At 36.1% G+C, this 20,317-nt stretch overlaps 2 protein-coding genes, 1 non-coding gene and 1 pseudogene across 4 annotated transcripts; 2 read left to right on the top strand and 2 right to left on the bottom strand.

The window, feature by feature from the left end:
* On the bottom strand, positions 229–4,069 carry LOC18608269. Of its 2 annotated transcripts, none has more exons than XM_018115601.1 (4): positions 3,116–4,069; positions 2,742–2,883; positions 1,495–2,658; positions 229–872 (listed from the first exon to the last, which is right to left on the bottom strand). In XM_018115601.1, exons 1-4 carry the CDS (start codon positions 3,970–3,972, stop codon positions 507–509), a joined length of 2,529 nt encoding a protein of 842 aa, XP_017971090.1. In that variant the 5' UTR covers positions 3,973–4,069; the 3' UTR covers positions 229–506. The 2 variants fall into 2 exon arrangements, with proteins under 2 accessions (XP_017971090.1, XP_017971091.1); XM_018115602.1 differs by having other exon boundaries at positions 1,495–2,655.
* On the top strand, positions 4,743–9,288 carry LOC18608268 (annotated as a pseudogene).
* TRNAM-CAU lies at positions 10,789–10,874 on the bottom strand. The gene is given in 2 exon segments: positions 10,789–10,824; positions 10,837–10,874. It is a non-coding gene; the product is annotated as a tRNA-Met (tRNA).
* LOC18608267 (seroin) lies at positions 11,711–12,094 on the top strand. Its single transcript, XM_018114866.1, has one exon. It carries the CDS (start codon positions 11,711–11,713, stop codon positions 12,092–12,094), a length of 384 nt encoding a protein of 127 aa, XP_017970355.1.

The following is a 20,317-nucleotide window of genomic DNA, read 5'->3' as shown; positions in this document are numbered from 1 at the left end:
ATTTCATGTAACCTATCATATATCAGCTATTTGAACAGATCACTGAATAAAAAGACTTTATCATATTCGTTATTCTGCCCCAAATTCTACTCCTGTACTTTATCTATCATTTTACTTCACAAGATACTGTAATTATTATGCCCTTATCTCTATTTTTGAGTTAACTTTTTACTCTAATTCACATAACCTAACCACTTGCACAAATCTTGCATAAGAGACAATAACAAATTAAGACATACCAATATCTAAGAAGATATATACATATATCAAAGCAGCCAGAAGCCATACAAAGTCAATAGCTAGGAAAAACATAACAAAGGGCTCAGCAATAGGCAATTAAAAAGTTAATAGAAGTTACCCACATCAAGTAATTCCTGTTCTAAAACTCAAATATGAAAGGCTTGACTGAGAGGTGATAATTCATAGCCGAACCACTGTTTTTTTCTTCTTCTTTTCTTTTTTATTTTTCCTTCTATACAAAACAAAGGGCATGGCTGAACCACTGTTTAATGCATTGAGTTGCCTAGAAATTTGCCCTTGCAGGTCGGACACATGTAACCAACCGAATCTGATTGTATTTCAGAATCAATAGCCTCCTGGTCGAACTCTGTTCCACACCACACACAAACAGTTGTAAGCTGATGCTTGCCAGCCATATTTAACAAGGCTTCTGATTCAAACTGAACTGAGGAACCATAAGCACCTCCTATATCTGGATTATTAGCCAAATCTACCGGAACCTCTGGCAACGAGGGAGATTCTTGTACACCACCAAAGCTTAAATTTATCTGCTCTATTTCATCCAACCTCAGCTCATCAAATCCTGTTACATTGTCATGCTTCCGATCAATGCTGCATAAACCATCTTCTCCCTGCAAATACACATGGAGTTCATTAAACTAATTTCTTTGGTGAAATAAGTTCAGCCAACCATTTTACCTAGAAGATCTAACATCTGTAAGAAAGCTATGACATTTAAAACTGCAATAGTGTGATACTATTATGGGCAAAAGATTTAGCATATAAATAAAAACATCAATGCATGGTTTAAATTTATATCATAACAACAAAACAATGTCATAACAATAAAACAATAACTATGTCGCATTGCACAACCATATTTAGTGTCTACAGCGAAATATAAAATAAACTACAAAGTTTACAATCTTCTTTCCAATCTAGAGATAACTTTTTTTTTAGTTAAAAAAAATTATAAACAACATTTAGAAACTAATCATAAGAAGAGCAATAAGGAACCAACTAAAACTTTTGATGAACCAGATCAACCAATGTAATCAATTAATAAGGAACGCTTATCAATGGCAACTATGCAACCAGACTGAGTCAAATTGGACAGCAAAAGAAAAATGTAAATGATAACTATCTAGAAATGGAAATGTATAAGGATTTTGTGAATATCACAACATTCTCAAAAGTGTTTACACCACATTGTAACTAATAAAGCAACAAAAAAACAGAACAGTGGCTTTATACCTTATCTGAGATTGCATTTGATGCCAATGTACCATTTAGAGGTTGCAATAGGGACATTGATGAGTCAGACCCTTCGGCCTGAAGTACATTTTCTTCAGATGTTTGATGTATAGTCTCTGGTGCAACATCTTCAGCTGGCCCACAACCGTTTCCAAAACCAATATCTAACTCAGCATTCTCATTGTTATCCACCTCTTCAGGTTTATGATGCTCTCTTGCGCCAGCACCAACTAAATTGACATTATTCTCAACATCACAGAGACCCTGGCCCGTGGAGAGAAGAAGTAAGTTGCTTTCAGAACTTCTTTGCTGCTCACTACAAGACTTGTTGAGTTCATCAGCATGAAAGGTTAAACTATCTTTCCGGACAAAAGTTTCAGATATACTACCATTTTGCTCATCCATAGATGCAGAAATTGTAGCATCCACTAGAGAATCCATATTCACAACATTGCTAGCTTCATCAATCTTCTCTGTCTTTTCAGAAAGGATCATAGGCTCACTGTTTTGTTGACATAAATCTTTATTCACAGATCTATAAGTCATGTCATCCTCTGTTCCAGATTCACTTAAAGGAGAATCAGAATTCATTTCATGATCGGAAGTAGAAGCAGGAATTTCTGGATTAGAAGCTGCATTCAATTTATCAGGACTTAATCCATCATTGAGTTCATATCTAGGCACAGTAGTAGTAGTTTCAAGAATAGAATTCTGCGCAATTTCAATTAAAGCATCCATCTTAGAGATCCTTGGGGCCGACTCTTGCTTAGTTGCAACCTCAGTTCTCCTTGGAAGAGTCAGTAAACCAGGTGAATCTTCAATTCCTCTCACATAATTCCTGACATGTATCCCAACATGACCATTGTACCGACGACGTTCATGAAATACCTTATGACAGAATTGACATTCAAATTTTCCATCTCTAAGTATCACACCATCCCCAACAGAAGAACCAAGTCTATACCTCCTTGTAGTCCTTTGATGAAATGACAAAAGGTGCTGTAAATATGCATCCTTCTCATCAAATGTCATATTGCATTTATGGCATTCAAAAAGATCATGTATTTGAACTTCTGCCAGGTTATCAATACCCAGCAAGTTGACTTCCTTCTCATGTTCATCAGACCGCCTTCGATCATCCTCTTTCTGGACGGTACCTCCCTGCTATTGCATGACCATATCGAACAATGTTAAGTATTCCAGTTTCTTACATGGGTTCAACCAAAGTTAAGACAAACTTCACTTACATTTTCAGAAACCATTTGATGGACCTGCTGAGCAATGTCACCATCTTTATCCATCGTCAGGTGTGCATCATGGAGTCCACCAAAGTAGGATTGCAAGTACGCAGTAAGTTCTTTACATGATACAAATTGCCGTCCACCAGGACTGTAAAAAAAAGGGAAAGATAATGCCTAAGAGAGAAATTGAAGTTTATGCATGATATGAATCTCTAATTAGTCAGGAAAGTGCTGTTCCATAACTCATAAAGATGCCAAAAATAAGTATTAAGTGTCTATGATTAATTAATATAAAAAACCAATAAAGAAAACTACTAAAATTTTTATTTACATTCGCAGTGAAACTAAAAGAACATGCAAAGAAATGAACAAGAAATCACCTCAGGTATCTCCGGCAATAAACCGAGGCGCGACCTTCCCTCCTCTTTAACCCCAACAAAAGCTTCCACCCCACTGGCAACGCGTCTCCTAAAATACTGGCATCAACAATCCTCCTCTTCCTTCTCCTACTGCACCACTGCCCACCCAAATCTCTCATAAACCCAAACAAAGCCTCCTCATTTCCCGCCATTCCCTCGGTCCTCCTTTTCAATTCCTCCCCATAAGGATCGTCCAAACCACCCAACGCCTCCAAATCGACGGCGACACCATTTTTATTCATAATCTCTAAACCCCTCTCTCTCGCTTCCCCAGAAGTCCCAGCCTGCACTTTGGGCTTCCTTCCTCTCTTTCTCTTCCCTAGACTGACCATGGCATCTTTAATCTCGAAATTTACCATGGTATCCCTAATTCCGTAACTTACCATCGCGTCCCTCGGGGAAGAAGGAGGGGAAGTGAAATCGAGGTGGTGGAATTCGGGGTGGGATTTGAGGGAGACTTTGAGGGAGGAGATTATGGATCGGTTTTCTAGGGCTTCGGGATCTTGGAGAGGAGGGAAAGGAGGGGGCGGTTTGGGGGAAGGGAGGAGGCCGGGGAGACGGTGACGGAGAGGGTGGTGGTGGGACGAATGGTGGTTGTTTGGGGAAGGGCGGGAGAATGTCTGGCGACGGGAGCCGGCGGATTCATTGAAGATGGAACGGTCGATGGAGGGGATTACGAGGTTGTCGGAGCGGTGAAGGTCGAAGGAGGTTGGAGAACAAAGGGAGAGGGAGAGGAGCTCGGATTGGGTTAGGGTAGTTAGGTCTACGAAAGGGAGAGAGTCTAGGGTTAGTGGCTGAGCGGCGGTGAGCGTAGCCATTGCGGTGGGGTGGTGGTGGCCGGCGGATAGCGGTGACCCAAATAATATGGTACGATTTATAAAACCCTTCCTTTATCAGGATTGGTCCATTTATTAAGACTTTATGCATAAAATATGATATCATATTATAAAATTTGAAGACTTCGACATGATAGTGTGAAAAATATTAATTTCAGTAACAACATACCTACATACTTAAATAAATAAAACTAAATGGTGCATTAGTTTTCACACAAAGTACTATCAAATCAGCGGTTTAATTTTTTTCTTATTTAACTCTTGAGGCCACCTACTTTATATTATACAAGAATATATTTTTTACAATTATTACACTCCAATTAATTAATCACAACCCTGAATTATGAGAGTCCATTAAAATATTATGTATGTGGAGTCATATTTATAACTCATATTTTGTAATTAAACAAATGTAACAGTGCAGCTAAAAAATCGTAGCTGAAATGATCTCATTTTATACTGGATTTTTGCACATCCAGTAAGTTACTAAGTGGGTGCAATTTTTTAATTATTTTTAATTATTTTACATGCACATAAAAAAATCTACCTTGTTAGTTGACAAAAACTCTTTTTTTTTTTTTTTACTTTTTCATTTCTCACGCGCCTAATGAGTATGCAGAAATTCTAATTTTAATTATTTACCACAATGTGTTAGTGTCACTAAGTAAAATTAGCTTTAAATAGTAGTATAGATTTATAAAAACATGCCTAATATAGAATTTACAAGTAATAAATAATATAATAATTTGTAAATTAATGCTGCCACAAAATGTAGAGGTATAGATAGTTTCCAGAAGACTCTCCTGCCTCCCGCAGGCTGGTGTCGGAGCCCCTTTACGTATAACTAAGCAAACGTTTCTCTGCTTTCAAACCTTTCCCTCCACACCCACAACTGCCCCAAGACAGGAGCCGCGCCTCACCGCACGCAGTGCATAATTCAATACCAACAGCGGAACCCAAACCCCAAAACTGAGAAGAAGGGCTATATTTGGCAGTTTCGGGTTAGTCCATCGGAAATAACCCATCTTCTTTACATATTTTTGTTCCTGTAATCTACAATGCTCTCTACATGTCTAAAAGATTTAAGATTTTGGGTCTCTTGATTGCTTTTCTAGCAATATTGCCGTGATCATTTTCCTTTCATTGTTTATTTTCTTTTATCTCTGGTGTACTGTGTGCCAACTGCACATGCAAAGGCAACATTCTTTGTGTGGTGTTGGCAAAACCGCAAAATATAAACTATTTGATAAGTCTTGATTCCTTGATACAGAGTTTTGTATGGCGACTATACCTTGTGGAAACACCACGGTGACTTGGTCAGGATTCCGACCTCGATTTATGTCAAGCTCTAATACAAACAAATTGCGGATACCTCAAGGACGGTGAGATTCTCTCCATAAAGGTTTGAGAATTGGTTTCATGTAGAGTGACCATGTTTTAGTTTTTTGGATAGAAAGTAGTAGTATTATTTTAAAAGGAAAATATATAAGCTTTTTTGGTACTATGATCCTAAATGTACTAAAACATCTTTTAGTAAATGTCTTTCACTTAGCTGTAAAATTTTTAATTCCCTTTTTAAGTAGGTGCAACTTTGTCTTCCAGATGATGTGTTCTTATCTGCAAAACATCAATGCTGATTTTTCTCTTAGATCATCATTTTATTGTGTTCTGTTCTATTATGCAGTGTGTTAACTGAGATAAGAGCATTATCATTTTCAAGTTCAAGCATTTTTTCTCAAAATTTGACCCATACTTTATCCCATTCACCATCATCTAAAAAGCCGTGTCACCACTTGGCAAGGCGTCTGATTGTCAAAGCTACTCAGGTGAGTGTTCATTTAATTTTCCTTTTCCAGTACAGTGATGGTTGTGGTAACAACTGACGTTCTGTTGTCTTTCTTCCTGGTGGTTTTTCCCCTGATTTCTGGTATTTTGTTTCCAAACTGCATGCATATCTATTTAATTCAAAATATGTTATTGTAGGATTATTATTCCATCCTTGGGGTGTCTAAAAGTGCCAGCAAATTAGACATAAAAAGCGGTGAATACACTACCCTGATCACTGTTGCCTGTTATGTTTGTACCTTATCTGTCTATTTTTCACTTGGCATGGCACATATGATGGCCTTTTCTTTTTGTAACTGGCCTTGAGGTCTATGTGTATCACCATCTTCCCCTAATTTTTCTTCTTGTTCCACTATAGTCTTTGTGGAACAATCTCACATTCATTATTTATCTGAGCTCTACTCTGAACCATACATCACCATACAGTAGAGTTGAATATTCATCTACCATTCCTGACCTTGAAGACAGCTTGTCTTGAATTGTCAATGTCCTATCGTAGTAACTCTATGTACAAATATTCTATGCATTTTGCAGTGGGAGGATTTGTCTTCCCCTTCACCTTGCGTACTTTACTGTCATCATACTCATTGAAAGCTTATAGATCAATGGATCCAGTTAAATCTCTCTTTTTCCTTTACTTTACCTCTCCTTAGGTTCTAATTGGGTGGCTTCCAAGAGTCATTGATTGGGAGTTCAATCCCTATTATGTTCCTATTGCTAAGTGAGCCATACATCCTAAGTATCTGGGAGAATCCCTTTTGTAATATTTCCTTCACCCATCATAATCATGTAACTTAGAATTATAATTATATTTTCTTTTGATTTATTTTTACTGATTATATCCTTTCCATGTTCAGCTTATCGAAAGCTTGCCAGGAATTATCATCCTGATGTGAACAAGTAATTTAAGTTACCCTTTAAATTATGCAACTGTTCATATTGTCCTGGTTTCGGCTGGACTATCAAATCCATCAAGTATCAACATCACTCCACCCTCTCCTGCGGAAAAATCGATTTTATCATTTGTTTTTGTTAATGTATTGCTACAATGAGATCAAAATTAATAATCATATAATATTCATGCGAAGACATTATTTTTATGGCAATAAGAATAATAGAGTGTGAATTCATCTTCACACCAATAAAGCTAACTAATATATCTCTTTCAATTTTAGTTTATATATAGAATTGACTTGGGATCCTACAAATAATATTAGTTCTTTTGTGTTTGCCAATCAGCGCTCCTGGAGTCTGAAGATTGACTTGCCACCTTGACTCTACTGGTGTGCTGCCACCTTGAACCACAGTAATTCACCAGAATCACTGGTTTATCATGTGTGTCACTTGCTCAATTGAGTACTTGAATAGTGTATTGATGTGCTTTAGTGGTTGCTATCATGCCTTTATGAAGTTTGCACAAAGGCACTGATTAGACAACAAGAACTGCCCGTTGAAAATTGAGCATTATTATAGCAATTAGTAAGATTGTAGTTGTTTAAGTGCAACTGTTCAAACTTATCCAAATTAACACAATGCCATGGAAGCAGTTTCCAATAAAATGGCTGAAATAACTAGTTGTAAGCTTGTGAATGCTAAATCTGGGACTGGGAGTCTGGTGATATTTTGTTTGAGTCTAGATACATGCACCCTCAGCTTTTATAATTAATTTATTTACATTTGGTACAATCATTTTGTAGGTTTATTATATCTGCCATGTCCAATCATTACATAAACATTGCCTGATCTGAAATATTATTTCAGTGGTCTGTGCCTTATTTCTGTACTTCTGTTTGAGGGGATGTATTGGAATTTCTTATCATCTGCAACCTCTTTTTTTCATTTTTGTCGCCTTTCTGATCCCTCCATTAGCTAAAACATGTAGTTAAGATCCACATTGTTCACTATTTTATCCACTGTTATGTCTGTCCCTGTTTCTGTTTGCATACAAGTTTTTGTCTGTATTGATAGTTCTCGTTGTAATATTCTTAACATGACATAACTTAAATGAGTACACATTTTTCTGGAAAAATTTTTGCAATTGCTAAATTCTGTGATATATATTGTGGCCTCAGGGAACCAGGAGCTGAACAGAAATTTAAGGAGATTAGTGAAGCTTATGAGGTAATATGTGATTTCAAACCTGGGTTCTTGGTTGTTGATGCCTGGTTGAGCATTGGGCTTTGATAACCATGGCAATTGCTTGTTTAAGATATTTGTAAAATAAAGATCACAAATACTCTGGTGCAGGTCCTGTCTGATGATGAAAAGCGTTCTATTTATGACAGGTATGGGCACGATAGTCTTAAAGGTTCTAATATGGGCATGGGGGTAAGTGAATTCGATTAAAGAAATAACACAATGAGATTGGTTGTTTTTCATTTCCATCATCCTTTATTTTAAACACATCTCTCTTCTTACATAGTCAAATCTTTATTGTTCTATTCTGATAGGACTTCACCAATCCATTCGATCTATTTAGCTCATTATTCGACATGGACATTTGAAATAGAGGTGCCAGAAATATGGCTGCAGATGGCGAAGATCTAATTTTCAATCTTGTCTTGACTTTCAAGGAAGCTATCTTTGGGGTAGAAAAAGAGATTGACGTATCCAGGCTTGACTGCTGTACCACCTGTGATGGCTCAGGTGCAAAGCCAGGGACCAACACAACTACCTGTACCACATGTGGTGGGCAAGGGCAAGTTGTCTCATCAGCAAGGACTCCACTGGGCGTCTTCCAGCAGGTGATGACATGTTCTGCCTGTAGTGGGACTGGGGAAAAATTGACTCCTTGTAACACATGTGGCGGCGAGGGAAGGGTAAGAAAATCGAAGAGGATTAGCTTGAAGGTCCCTGCTGGGGTTGATTCTGGTAGTCGGTTGAGAGTCAGATCAGAAGGCAATGCAGGAAGGAGAGGGGGTACTCCCAGTGATCTTTTTGTTGTCATCAAAGTGATTCCAGACTCTGTATTGAAACGGGATGACGTGAACATTCTCTATACATGCAAGATTTCTTATGTTGATGCAATGTTGGGGACAATAGTGAAGGTGCCAACAGTGGATGGAATGGCTGATCTTAAAATCCCCGCTGGTATTTAGCCAGGAACAACCTGGGTCATGGCAAAGAAAGGTGTGCCCTTGCTGAATAAAAGCAACATGAGGGGGGACCAATTACTAAGAGTACAGGTTGAAATCGCAAGACAGCTGGGTGATGAAGAAAGGAAGCTTGTTGAAGAACTAGCCAACCTGAAGAAGACCAAGACTCTTAATGGTAGGAGATAGGGGGCATATTGGCATCAGCCTTAACTCTGGAATGCCTGTGGGTTCCATATAACAAGTTATGCTGCAACGATTGAAGTATTCTTTTGGATGATTTTTCTTTTTTATTTGTGTTTAATAGTTACATCCTGTGTAGAAAGACTGGTAGTCTTAGAAAGTGACAATTGTGTTACTATGAATTTTTATTTGTGTATAATTTTTGCATCCTGTGTAGAAAGACTGGTAGTCTTAGAAAGTGACAATTGTGTTACTATGAATTTGATGTGTATAATACTTACATCTAGATGGTGCTGTGGTCTTTTGAAGGTGAGCCTTCCTTCTTGCTGTTGAGTGCCTGGTGATTGTCGTCTTGTGTGTCTGCTGATGGGAGACTTGCAGGGGAAGATGTTCTTCGAAGGATTCTGAGTTCTTCTCCTTACGATGCTTTTTTGTGGTAGGATTCTTTTTGTGCTTTGGTTCTTCTGCTTGATTCAGGGGACTTTGGCTTGTCATTTTTGGGTTGTTCTTCTGTATCTTTTGGTGTTGAGGTTACAGGGAGGTCTGAGTTCTCCTTTTTGTTTGTCCCGATAGTTTCTCCTTGTTGGCTGCCAAAATCTTCAAGCGCAGCAGTTTTTTAGAGTAGTTGTCTTTTTGTCTCTGGTTCGGTTGCTGGTCATTGTAAGATCCCAATGTCGCTTAATGCAACAGAGCTCTTGACTTGTACAGCTCTTTGCCCCAGCCACTCTGGATATGCCATAGGGAGTCTTTGGCAGTTACGGCTTCAGACTGTCAATGGCGTTTTGTGGCTGATGAGGCCAACGAATTCACCTTTCAAGAAAAATAATACTTACATCCTGTGTAGAAAAACTGATAGATTTAGAAAACAACACTGTAAAAATAGAAAACGTAATAGTAGTCTTAGAAAGTATTGTGTTATTATGAATTTGATGTGTATAGTATTTATATCCTATGTAGAAATACGTAATGGTAGTCTTAGAAAATATTGTGTTACTATGAATTTGATGTGTATAATGTTTACATCCTGTGTAGAAATGACACTACACAGGTAGTCTTAGAAAATAACACTATGAGAATAAGAAAAACGTAATGGTAGTTTTAGAAAATAGTGTTATTATGAATTTGATTCTACAGTATAATACTTACATAGGTAGTTTTAGAAAATGACACTATGAAAAGAGAAAAACATAATGGTAGTCTTAGAAAATATTGTTTTACTGTGAATTTGATTTTACACTATAATACTTATATCCAATGTAGAAATGACATTTTTACACTATAATACTTACATCCTGTGTAGAAATAACATTATAAAGATGGAAAAACAAAACACTATAATACTTACATCTTGTGTAGAAATGAGATTATAAAGATAGAAAAACAATACACTATAATACTAACATCCTGTGTACTTACATCCTGTATAGAAATGATATTTTTACACTATAATACTTACGTCTTGTGTGTTACTATGAATTTGATTTTACACTATAATACTTACATCTTGTGTAGAAATGACATTGTAAAGATAGAAAAACAATACACTATAATACTTATATAGAAAAACAATACATTATAATATTTACATCCTATGTAGAAATGACAATTTTATTAGTCTTAAAAAGTATTGTGTTACATCTTGTGTAAAAATGATTTTATAAAGATAGAAAACATAAAATGGGGTGAGAGAGGCTCGAACTCTCGACCTCAGGATAACTCAGATAGCTATGAGACCTACGCGCTAGCCAACTGCGCCACCACCCCTTTGTCTGATCATGGTAATTCTATTGAACATGTTCTTAATAAACGAAAATAGCACGCGAGGACAGACGATTCCTAGATATATATCATATATTTGTGGTTAACATTACCAATCGTTGCCGACTTCTTTTATTCATTTAAAAGTTGCTTGCATCTCACCATTTTAGAGGCAAAACCGGCTAGCAGAAGTAGAGTTGCCACATTTTCAGCTCTTGAACAGCCTACTCAAACAGTCTGCCTGCAGCAGCTTGGTATTAGTAATATCTTTTTTTTTTTTTTTTTTTTTCGAAAGGCAAATTTTAGAAGTGAAAAACATACAGTTTCTAATGTCGGAGCTTTAATAGTAATTCTCCTATAGTTTATCAACTGAAGGTCATTTGATTTTTCCTGAAGTAAGAGTCATGCATCCATACCAACCAAAGATGAAAAATGGATACACCGGTCTAGATATATTTTCCAATTTGCTGTCGCGGCAAAGCTAATTGTTGATCTTGATTGGGCTAATGGAGTTAGCTAACCCACCAATCAGAACTCAAAACTTTTACCACCCTGAACCAGTTGACCATCCTATATTTGGCCAACAACAACTACAATATTTGACGATTCCCTAGGGCAAGACGTATTGAGGAGGTGAGCTACAACAAGAAGCTCCAAAGGAATATCTACTTTTTCCCAACCAAACTTGAGCATAAACTCACCAACCTGATAGGTCAAGTCCCTGGTTTCAGGTTATATAAATCGAACACCTGCCCTGTTTTCCTCACTCAAACCTTGATTAAGATAACTCCTCTCCTCTACTAAGAAACACACTCTTGATTGTTACAAAATATATTCAAAAAATGGCCTCTTTCAATAGCTTCATTCTCGCTTTCTTCATGGCTTTGTCATTTTCCAGCATCAATGTCAGTCTGGGGGCTCGTCATCTTCTTCAGTTGCCGCCTTTGCCTGCAATGCCGACTTTGCCTGGAGCAGCGCTACCACCGTTGCCATCTTTGCCAAGTCTCCCTCAGCCAACAATTCCCACATTGCCAACTACACAACCATCTCTGCCCAACGTCGGCACCCTTCCTCCACTTCCTAGCATGCCCACCCTTCCGACCTTGCCTACTGCCCCAAAGTTCACCCTGCCTCCACTGCCTAGCATGCCCTCAATCCCCACTATCCCAACTACGATTCCATCCATCCCATTCTTCTCCCCACCACCTGCAAAAACTAGCCCTTGAAACCGTCCGTTTAAGTTACCTGATATATATATATATATATATATATATATATATATAGAGAGAGAGAGAGAGAGAGAGAGAGAGAGGCATGGATCGCTCGTATTCTTTGTTCCTTTATACAGAAAGACTACTTCCTTTGTCTTCGTTTCATTTCATGATGCTTTATTAATTTGTTGTGTGCAAATGGCAGTTGCCTAATTGCCTTTTGATTGGTGTACTTTGAGAAATGTTCCTATATGTGGATTTATATACATTATATTTCTTGTTTATCTTCGTTAATCTATGTTGTTCTTTCTTTTTTTGATTGATTCTCAAATAATTATTAAAAAAAATGGTTTACTTAGCAACATAAATGGTGCACTGCTAGTGCAGCATCAGATGAACTCTGCGCCGCATACTAAAATGGTTCTTGATAACAGAGGATATTGATGGATCTACGTTCGAACATGTTGTAACATTCCTTGCCTTTGTACTCGATCGGAGAACGACCTGCCCCCTGTTATTTATCTATACGTCCGACAAGAAACATTGTTAACTTTTGATTTTTGTTTCATTCCTGCTCGCTCTTTAGCAGAGAATTTTGTGATTTCTTTACCTTCAAATTTAGCATAAGTCAATTCATATCTATAATTAGTGTATTTCATCGTGTACCTACATAGAGTATAGGGAGAAAAAAACAGGAAATAAAGATTGCATGTGACTTGCTTTAGAATCATTTCAAACATAAAATGAAAAGGGAAAATTTTTGGAAGCTATGGGCAAAGTTTACAAATTCACCCTGCAACTTGACCATTAACAGAACCACGGCCGCCAATCAATGTCTAAGGTTAAGCATGCATTATTCAGTAGAAATATATACGCGGAACAACTATACCATGACCACCACTGCATGGATAAGAAAAAGGTTAGTCATTTCTACTTCTAGAATCACAAAATGGAATTTCAATAATTTGATTTCAATTCTAAAATAAGAAGAAATGAAAAGTCATATTTGTGGGAATAATGTCACCTGTAAAGGAAAACTTCTATGCGTCTCTCCCGTAGATTGCTTCGGTAGTCTAGAGCACTCTGGCAATGTTGTAAATGAATTGAATCCGTCGTCTACAAGTATGAATTTTCATACTTGAATAGAATTATTTTATTTTTTTAATTACCCTTGACGTTCTCTTTATGGGTGATTGTCTCACCATTTTAGATCTTCTTGACACTTGTTTAGAGCTGAAAGGATGTTTCTTTCATCCTTTTCCATGGGTAAGTAGGATCCATTCTTTGTTCTCTTGACCCTCAATTGTTTGGTCACAAGCATTTGTCTCTATTTTCTTAGAAGATGGATTACTTCCTTTGCATTTGGAGTTAGCATGATGGGGTTTAAAAATTCAAAGATTATGGAAGTACTCAACAAATTAAGCTGAGAAATCATACTTGTTACTGATACCAGATTAATGACAATTTTTTTTTTGAACTTAACTTTTCGATTTTTATAAAATTTTATGATTTTATCACTCAAAATAAAGCATTTTTTACAAAATGTGTAATCAAGTGATGGTACTTATAATAGTTAGGGTTATTTACTCGATCAATTTCTTCAAATCACTTCATCTCTGACAACTAAGTGAGCTTAAACTTGAAGAAATTGTTTAACATGTCTACAACATTTAAGTCAGGGAATGATACTACTCTTTTTGTCTTTCCTTATCTTCTACTTTTTATCTTGAGAAGGAAAAACCTTTCTTTGTTTCTTGAGGCTTTTTTGAATGAGTGGGTATTTTAAAGGGCTTGGTTTTTTTTGCCCATAAATTTTGGGCCAAGACTGAACTTCGTGGTTTCACTCTCTGGAAAGGCCGTCCAAAGTCCAAACTCCAACAAATCATCGATTTGGAAAAAACAAGAGAAAAGAAAGCAGTGAGTGCATCTATACATAAATGGCTAAATTGGAAAAATAGATAACTAACGTGTCCTGGAGACAAAAATCTGAACTTTGTCAAGCCATCAACAGGTACATCCTGTTTCATATGGCTTCCTTTCTTAGTGCTTCCTTTAGGTTTGCTTTGCCTCTTTTTCTTTTTTTTTTTTCTTTTTTCAAATACCATTATATAATCGAAAAGAAATCCAAACCTAAAATGAGCTATTTTGAGCACCCTGCATGGCTTCCTCAGACAAAAAGGGTATGCCAACTCAAAAATGAAATTTACAGAAATTTCCTTCTTACAGCGGCTTGTCTGCTTCCATTGGATAAATGAAACTTCTGCAAATGGTTCAAAAAATGAATTTAGGCACATAGCTTTGTTTAACACTTACTACAATCTATCAAGGAAGAAAGTCAAAGTGAACTTATGTTAGCTAATTGGTGTAGTACGCAGGGACAGTGCAGGATTGGTGACACATGGAATTACACTATGATTATCTCCTGAAACACTCCATTAGTAGGAGAGACTTAGGCACTGCTCAAGACGATTAGGGTAGCTTTTCATTTTAGATAACAGATGCAGTTTTGAAGCTGATTCATTTATTCTTATTTCTTTAACTCTATGGTGAAAAAAATCGAATCCTAGATTAAAAAAACAACCTAATTTTTAATTTTAGTCTATCTGATTGGATATGTTTTCTTTCATCGAATCATACGCATATATCTCTCGTATTGTTCTGCTCACATTATCAATTCAAAGTAAAACCAACAGGAAAACGCTAATCTATGATGCAGACAATAGTGGTTATTTTCAACGAATAATAAGTGTTAGAAAAAATTAGCAACAAAGAAATATAAAACAAGTAAAAATAGTAATTGGTCTAAGGCATGGTATTACTGTCTTTAAGGATAATTTTCACTCCTTCGGAGTATAAAACTCAGTGTAAAAGGATTGTAGCGGTTATCCTCCAGGATTCAACAGACCCTCTCTTATAGTTTGCACAAACTATTAAGGGATGATAGGAACTGCGGAAAGGAGAAAACCTAGCTAGAAAAGAAAGGAGGCAGAGAAAGCTTAAGAGAAGAAAGAAGGCAGAGGAAATTAGTCGAGAAAGCTTAAGAAAAGAAAAGCTTTGGTGTGTGTTGTGAGTGAGGGTGTGAGGCTGTATTTATAAGCATGGAGTGAAGTGAATGTTGCACCAGATTAAGGAGTTGAGAAAAACCTGGTCAGCATTTAATTAAGTCAGATAAACGTTGGAGCAAAACCAGAATAAACGTTGGAGCAAAACTAAGAAAACCAAGTAAGCATGATAGAGTTTGAGTTTGATTTAATCAAAGGTTGAAAAAGCTTAAAAAATTAAAGCCAAGGTATAAAAAGTCACTTGGGCACAGCCCACATGTATATTCGAGCACAGGGGAGGAAATTTGAAATTTCTAAAGGTTTGGCCCAATCTTGTATGCGCGCGAGTCCATTCCGTTTTCCTTGCTTGCAATAAGCTCATAGTTGGTTTTCATATATAAGGCATTCACCTTTTATGTATCTTGGCAATGTGGGATGTTTGAACATTATGAAATACATTATTTTTCAACAATCCCTCACATATTTCATAAGGTTTTATAAGAAGTTTTGCTGGGTCAAATTTCATTTGAGTGTAATGCATCGTGACTAGTGTTTTTTAAGCTATGAACCACCCCTAGAAAGAATGAAATATAAGTCACAGAATTTTGGTGAAGTTTGTAACTTATATGAACCAAAATTCTTTATGTGAAATATAGTTTTTATCAATCACATTGCACCCCCACAATTTCTACTGTTCAATGTGGTTTTGCGCGAATAGGCCATGCGGTTGCCTGATTATTCATAAGTGCTCTAGAGAATTTACCATAATTCTCATAGGAGCGGCCCCACTCCACACTTATATAGGTTGATTCCATCAAGTGTATACTGCAGTATAATACACTACCAAAAAGGGATATGGAATGCATTAAGAGTTTAACTCAACCTCTCTTACATTGCAGTTTTGCAGTACTTACACACCAAAAAAGGGACAATAATTTCAATAGTGCATTAATTTATCAACAAATAACTTGTTATTACCCATATGAACCTAATTCATGAAATTTCCAATCACATAGGTTGGGTTACTATTATTTGTTGATTTCTTCATTTGGATTAAGTCCTATTCCCCTCGACGTAGCATTAATTAATTTTCTTCTCAGGGGTTTATTCAGATGATCGGTCAAATTCAGCTCTGACTTCACATAATTAATGGATATAATTCCATCTCTAAGCAGCTGCTTTACTACATTATGTCTCAAACGAATGTATCTATTTTTACCATTAAAAGTTTTATTCTTTACAATGGCTATTGCCACTTGGCAATCACAATGCATGGACACAGAAGGTGTAGGTTTCATTCCTAACGGAATATTTGCCAAGAGGTTTCTCAACCACTCAGCCTCATTGCCAACCAACTCTAAAGCTACAAATTCTGACTCTATTGTAGATTTAGCAATTATTGTTTGTTTGGTTAATTTCCAAGTTATAGCACCTCCACCAAGGATGAATACATAACCACTTGTAGATTTCGTCTCATCTGAATCTGAGATCCAGTTAGTATCACAGTATCCTTTTAATACAGAGGAAAATCCATTATATAAAATACCATAGTTTATGATACCTTTCAAATATTTGATCACCCTTCTCAAGGTAGTCTAATGATCTCTATTAGAACTTTGTGTATATATGCTCAGTCTACATACATCATAAGCTATATCTAGTTGAGTATAATTCATCAAATGCATCAGACTCCCAATAATTTGTGCATACTCAGATTGAGCTACACTATCACCTCTATTTTTCTTTAATTGGATATTCCTATCATAAGGAGTACTCATAAGTGTGACATCAAAATGTCCAAACCTTTTAAGTAGCCTCTCAACATAATACTCTTGTGTTAACATTAAGCCACTATCACATCTTATGATTTTAATACCTAAAATAACTTTGGCTTCTCCCAGATCTTTCATGTCAAATTTAAAAGCTAAAAAACATTTTATTTTATTGACCACATCAATGCATATACCAAAAATAAGCATATAATCAAGATATAAGCTAATAATCACACATTCACTATCAACAGTTTTTGTGTACACACATTTATCAACTCCAACAGTAGAAAATCCATTACTAACAAAAACTTGATCAAATTTCTCATGCCATTATTTTGGTGCTTGTTTCAAGCCATATAATGATTTAATCAATTTACAAACTTTGTTTTCTTGACCAGGAAAAATACATCCCTCGGGTTGTGCCATATAAATTTCTTCTTCTAAATCACCATTTAAAAAAGTGGTTTTTACATCCATTTGATGAACAACAAGTTTGTAAATTGAAGCTAAGGCAAATAAAACACGAATTAATGTAAATCTTTTTACTGGAGCAAAAGTATCAAAATAGTCAATATTTGGTTTTTGAGTAAAACCCTTTGCAACTAATCTAGCTTTATATTTATCAATAAAACCATCAAGATTAAATTTCCTTTTAAAAATTCATTTGCAACCAATTGGTTTGGCTCTAGGTGGTAAATCAACTAATTTCCAAGTTTGATTTTATAAAATCGAATCAATCTCATTTTGTATGGCTTCTTTCCAAAATAAACTTTCTTTAGAAGAAATTGTATCAACATAAGTTAAAGGATCATTATCTACAAGATAAGTATAAAAATTATTACCAAAAGTAATTTCCTCCCTTGGTCTTTTACTCCTTCTCAAATCATCATTTTGTATTTCAAAATCATTTTTATTAAAGGGTGTATGAGAAATTGTATCAGTTCTTAATGGAAAAATATGCTCAAAAAATTCGGCATTCTTTGTTTCAACAATTGTATCACAATCAAGAACATCACTTTTTAATACAAGAAATCTATATGCAGCACTATGTTTAGCATAACCAATAAACATATAATCAGATATCTTAGAACCAATTTTTCTCTTTTTAAATTCAGGAAGCATTACCTTAGCTAGACACCCCCATACTTTCAAATATTTTAAATTAGGAGAATAACCTTTTCATAATTCATAAGGTGTCTTATCGGTTTTCTTATAAGTTATTCTATTTTGAATATGACATGCAGGTAATAAAGCTTCACCCCTCAAATTTTCATGTGCATTGGAACTAACAAGCATAGAGTTCATCATTTCTTTTAATGTTCTATTTTTTTTTTAGCTACACCATTTGATTCAGGAGAATATGGAGGAGTAATTTCATGAATTATTTCTTCTTTTTCACAAATATCATTAATCGGTATATATTCACCCCCTCTATCTGATCTAACTCTTTTTATCTTTTTATTCAGTTGATTTTCTACCTCAGCTTTATATTTAATAAACATGTCAAAAGCTTCATCTTTATGCCTAAGCAAATAAACTTTAGTAAATCTGAAATAATCGTCAATAAATGTAACATAGTATTGCTTACCACCTCTAGTCACAATTTATTTTAGATCTCCTAAGTCTGTATGAATTAAACTTAATAATTCAAATTTCATATTTACTGAAATACAAGTTTTCTTAGTTGATTTTGTTTCAGCACATATTTCGCATTTATTAAAGCATCCATTTTTAATACTAGAAATTAAATCCAGTGATTGCATTTTCTTAATATAGGGAATGCTAACATGTCCTAGTCCACCATGCCATAAATCAACAGAGTCAATCATGTAAGTAGAAGAATTGCCATTTTCATTCAAAACATTGGAAATGTTAAGTACAAAGAGTTCCTGATTGTAATAACCCTTACCCACAAACACATTATTTTTTGTCATCACGATCTTGTCAGATTCGAATGACACTTTCACCCCAACCTTGCCTAATAAGGCCACAAATACCAAGTTTGCCCTAATATTGGGAACATGAAGAACATCATTTAGAGCTAGGGTCTTGCCAGATGTGAGCTTGAGAAGAACTTTCCATTTACCAAGAACTTGAGCAGTTCGAGAATCACCAAGGTATATTGTCTTTTCTCCTTCCCCTATAGGAGTATAGGAGGTAAAGGCATTTCTATTTGCACAAATATGCCTGGTAGCACCTGAGTTTACCACCCATTCCTTCACACTGGCCACCATATTTGCTTGTGAAATGACCGCAACAATTACATAGTCGGATTCATCTGCTTTGACCAAGTTGACTCTTGGATTAGCAAGTTTGTCATTTTCCTTTGCTCTTTTATTGCATTGTGTTGCATGATGCCCTAACTTTCCACAGACAAAACAACTACCCTTCTTTTTTAAGGTGGGATGAAGAGCTTTGGGTTTATGAACAGGTTTGTAAGAGTACCTTTGTTGATGCTGGGTTTTGCCTTGCACCAGATTGGCTTTAGTTGCAATTTCTTTAGCTTTGGAGGCCTTAATCTCCCTACAGGTTTTGTTTTCAATGATGATGTGTACAATCAAATCTGCAAGTGACAACTGCTTTTCCTTATGCTTCAGTTGTTGCTTGTATCCATTCCAGCATCTGGTAGCTTCTCAATCAGCAACCCAGCAACGAACTCTTCTTGTAAGTTGATATTTTCAGCCTTCAAATCATCCACCAGCTTGTGGTATTCATTAATCTGACTCTTTACGTCCTTGTCATTTGTCATCTTCCAGTGATAAAAGTTGTCAATCAAGAACTTTGTTTCCCATCATCTTCAGCAATGTATTTGGCTATCATTGACTCCCATATTTGCTTTGCTTCTTTGTAAGGGCTGTATACATCAAACAACTCATTAGAAAACGTGCTAATGATTGTATACCTGCATACCTTATTTGCATGCATCCATGGTTCCAGCATCTTGACATCATCTGGCTTGGAACCAATTGGTGCAAAAGCGACCCCATGAACATCAATGATTGAAAAAATCCTTTCTTGCCACCTTTTGAAGTTTCTGCCATCAAAGACTTCTATTTTGGAAATAACTAGAAATGGTTTAGCATATGAAGCCGAGGGCATAGGAGGAATGGTCATCGGAGTGAGAGCTATAGGGGAACCGTTGACAATGGTAGTGGTAGTAGGGACAGAGGCAGCATTAGGAACAGTGGCAGCAGCATTATCAACATGGGAATCCATTATCCTTAAGAATGTTAGAAAAAATTAGCAACAAAGAAATATAAAACAAGTAAAAACAGTAATTGGTCTGAGGCATGGTATCACTGTCTTTAAGGATAATTTTTGTCCATTCGGAGTATAAAACTCGGTGCAAAAGGACTATAGCGGTTATCTTCCAGGATTCAACAGACTCTTCCTTATAATTTGCATAAACTATTAAGGGATGACAA

Source organism: Theobroma cacao, chromosome 2 (assembly GCF_000208745.1).
Source record: "Theobroma cacao cultivar B97-61/B2 chromosome 2, Criollo_cocoa_genome_V2, whole genome shotgun sequence".
Lineage (NCBI taxonomy): Eukaryota > Viridiplantae > Streptophyta > Magnoliopsida > Malvales > Malvaceae > Theobroma > Theobroma cacao.
Note: the sequence above shows the minus strand (reverse complement) of the source record. Positions and strands in the feature narration are given on the sequence as shown.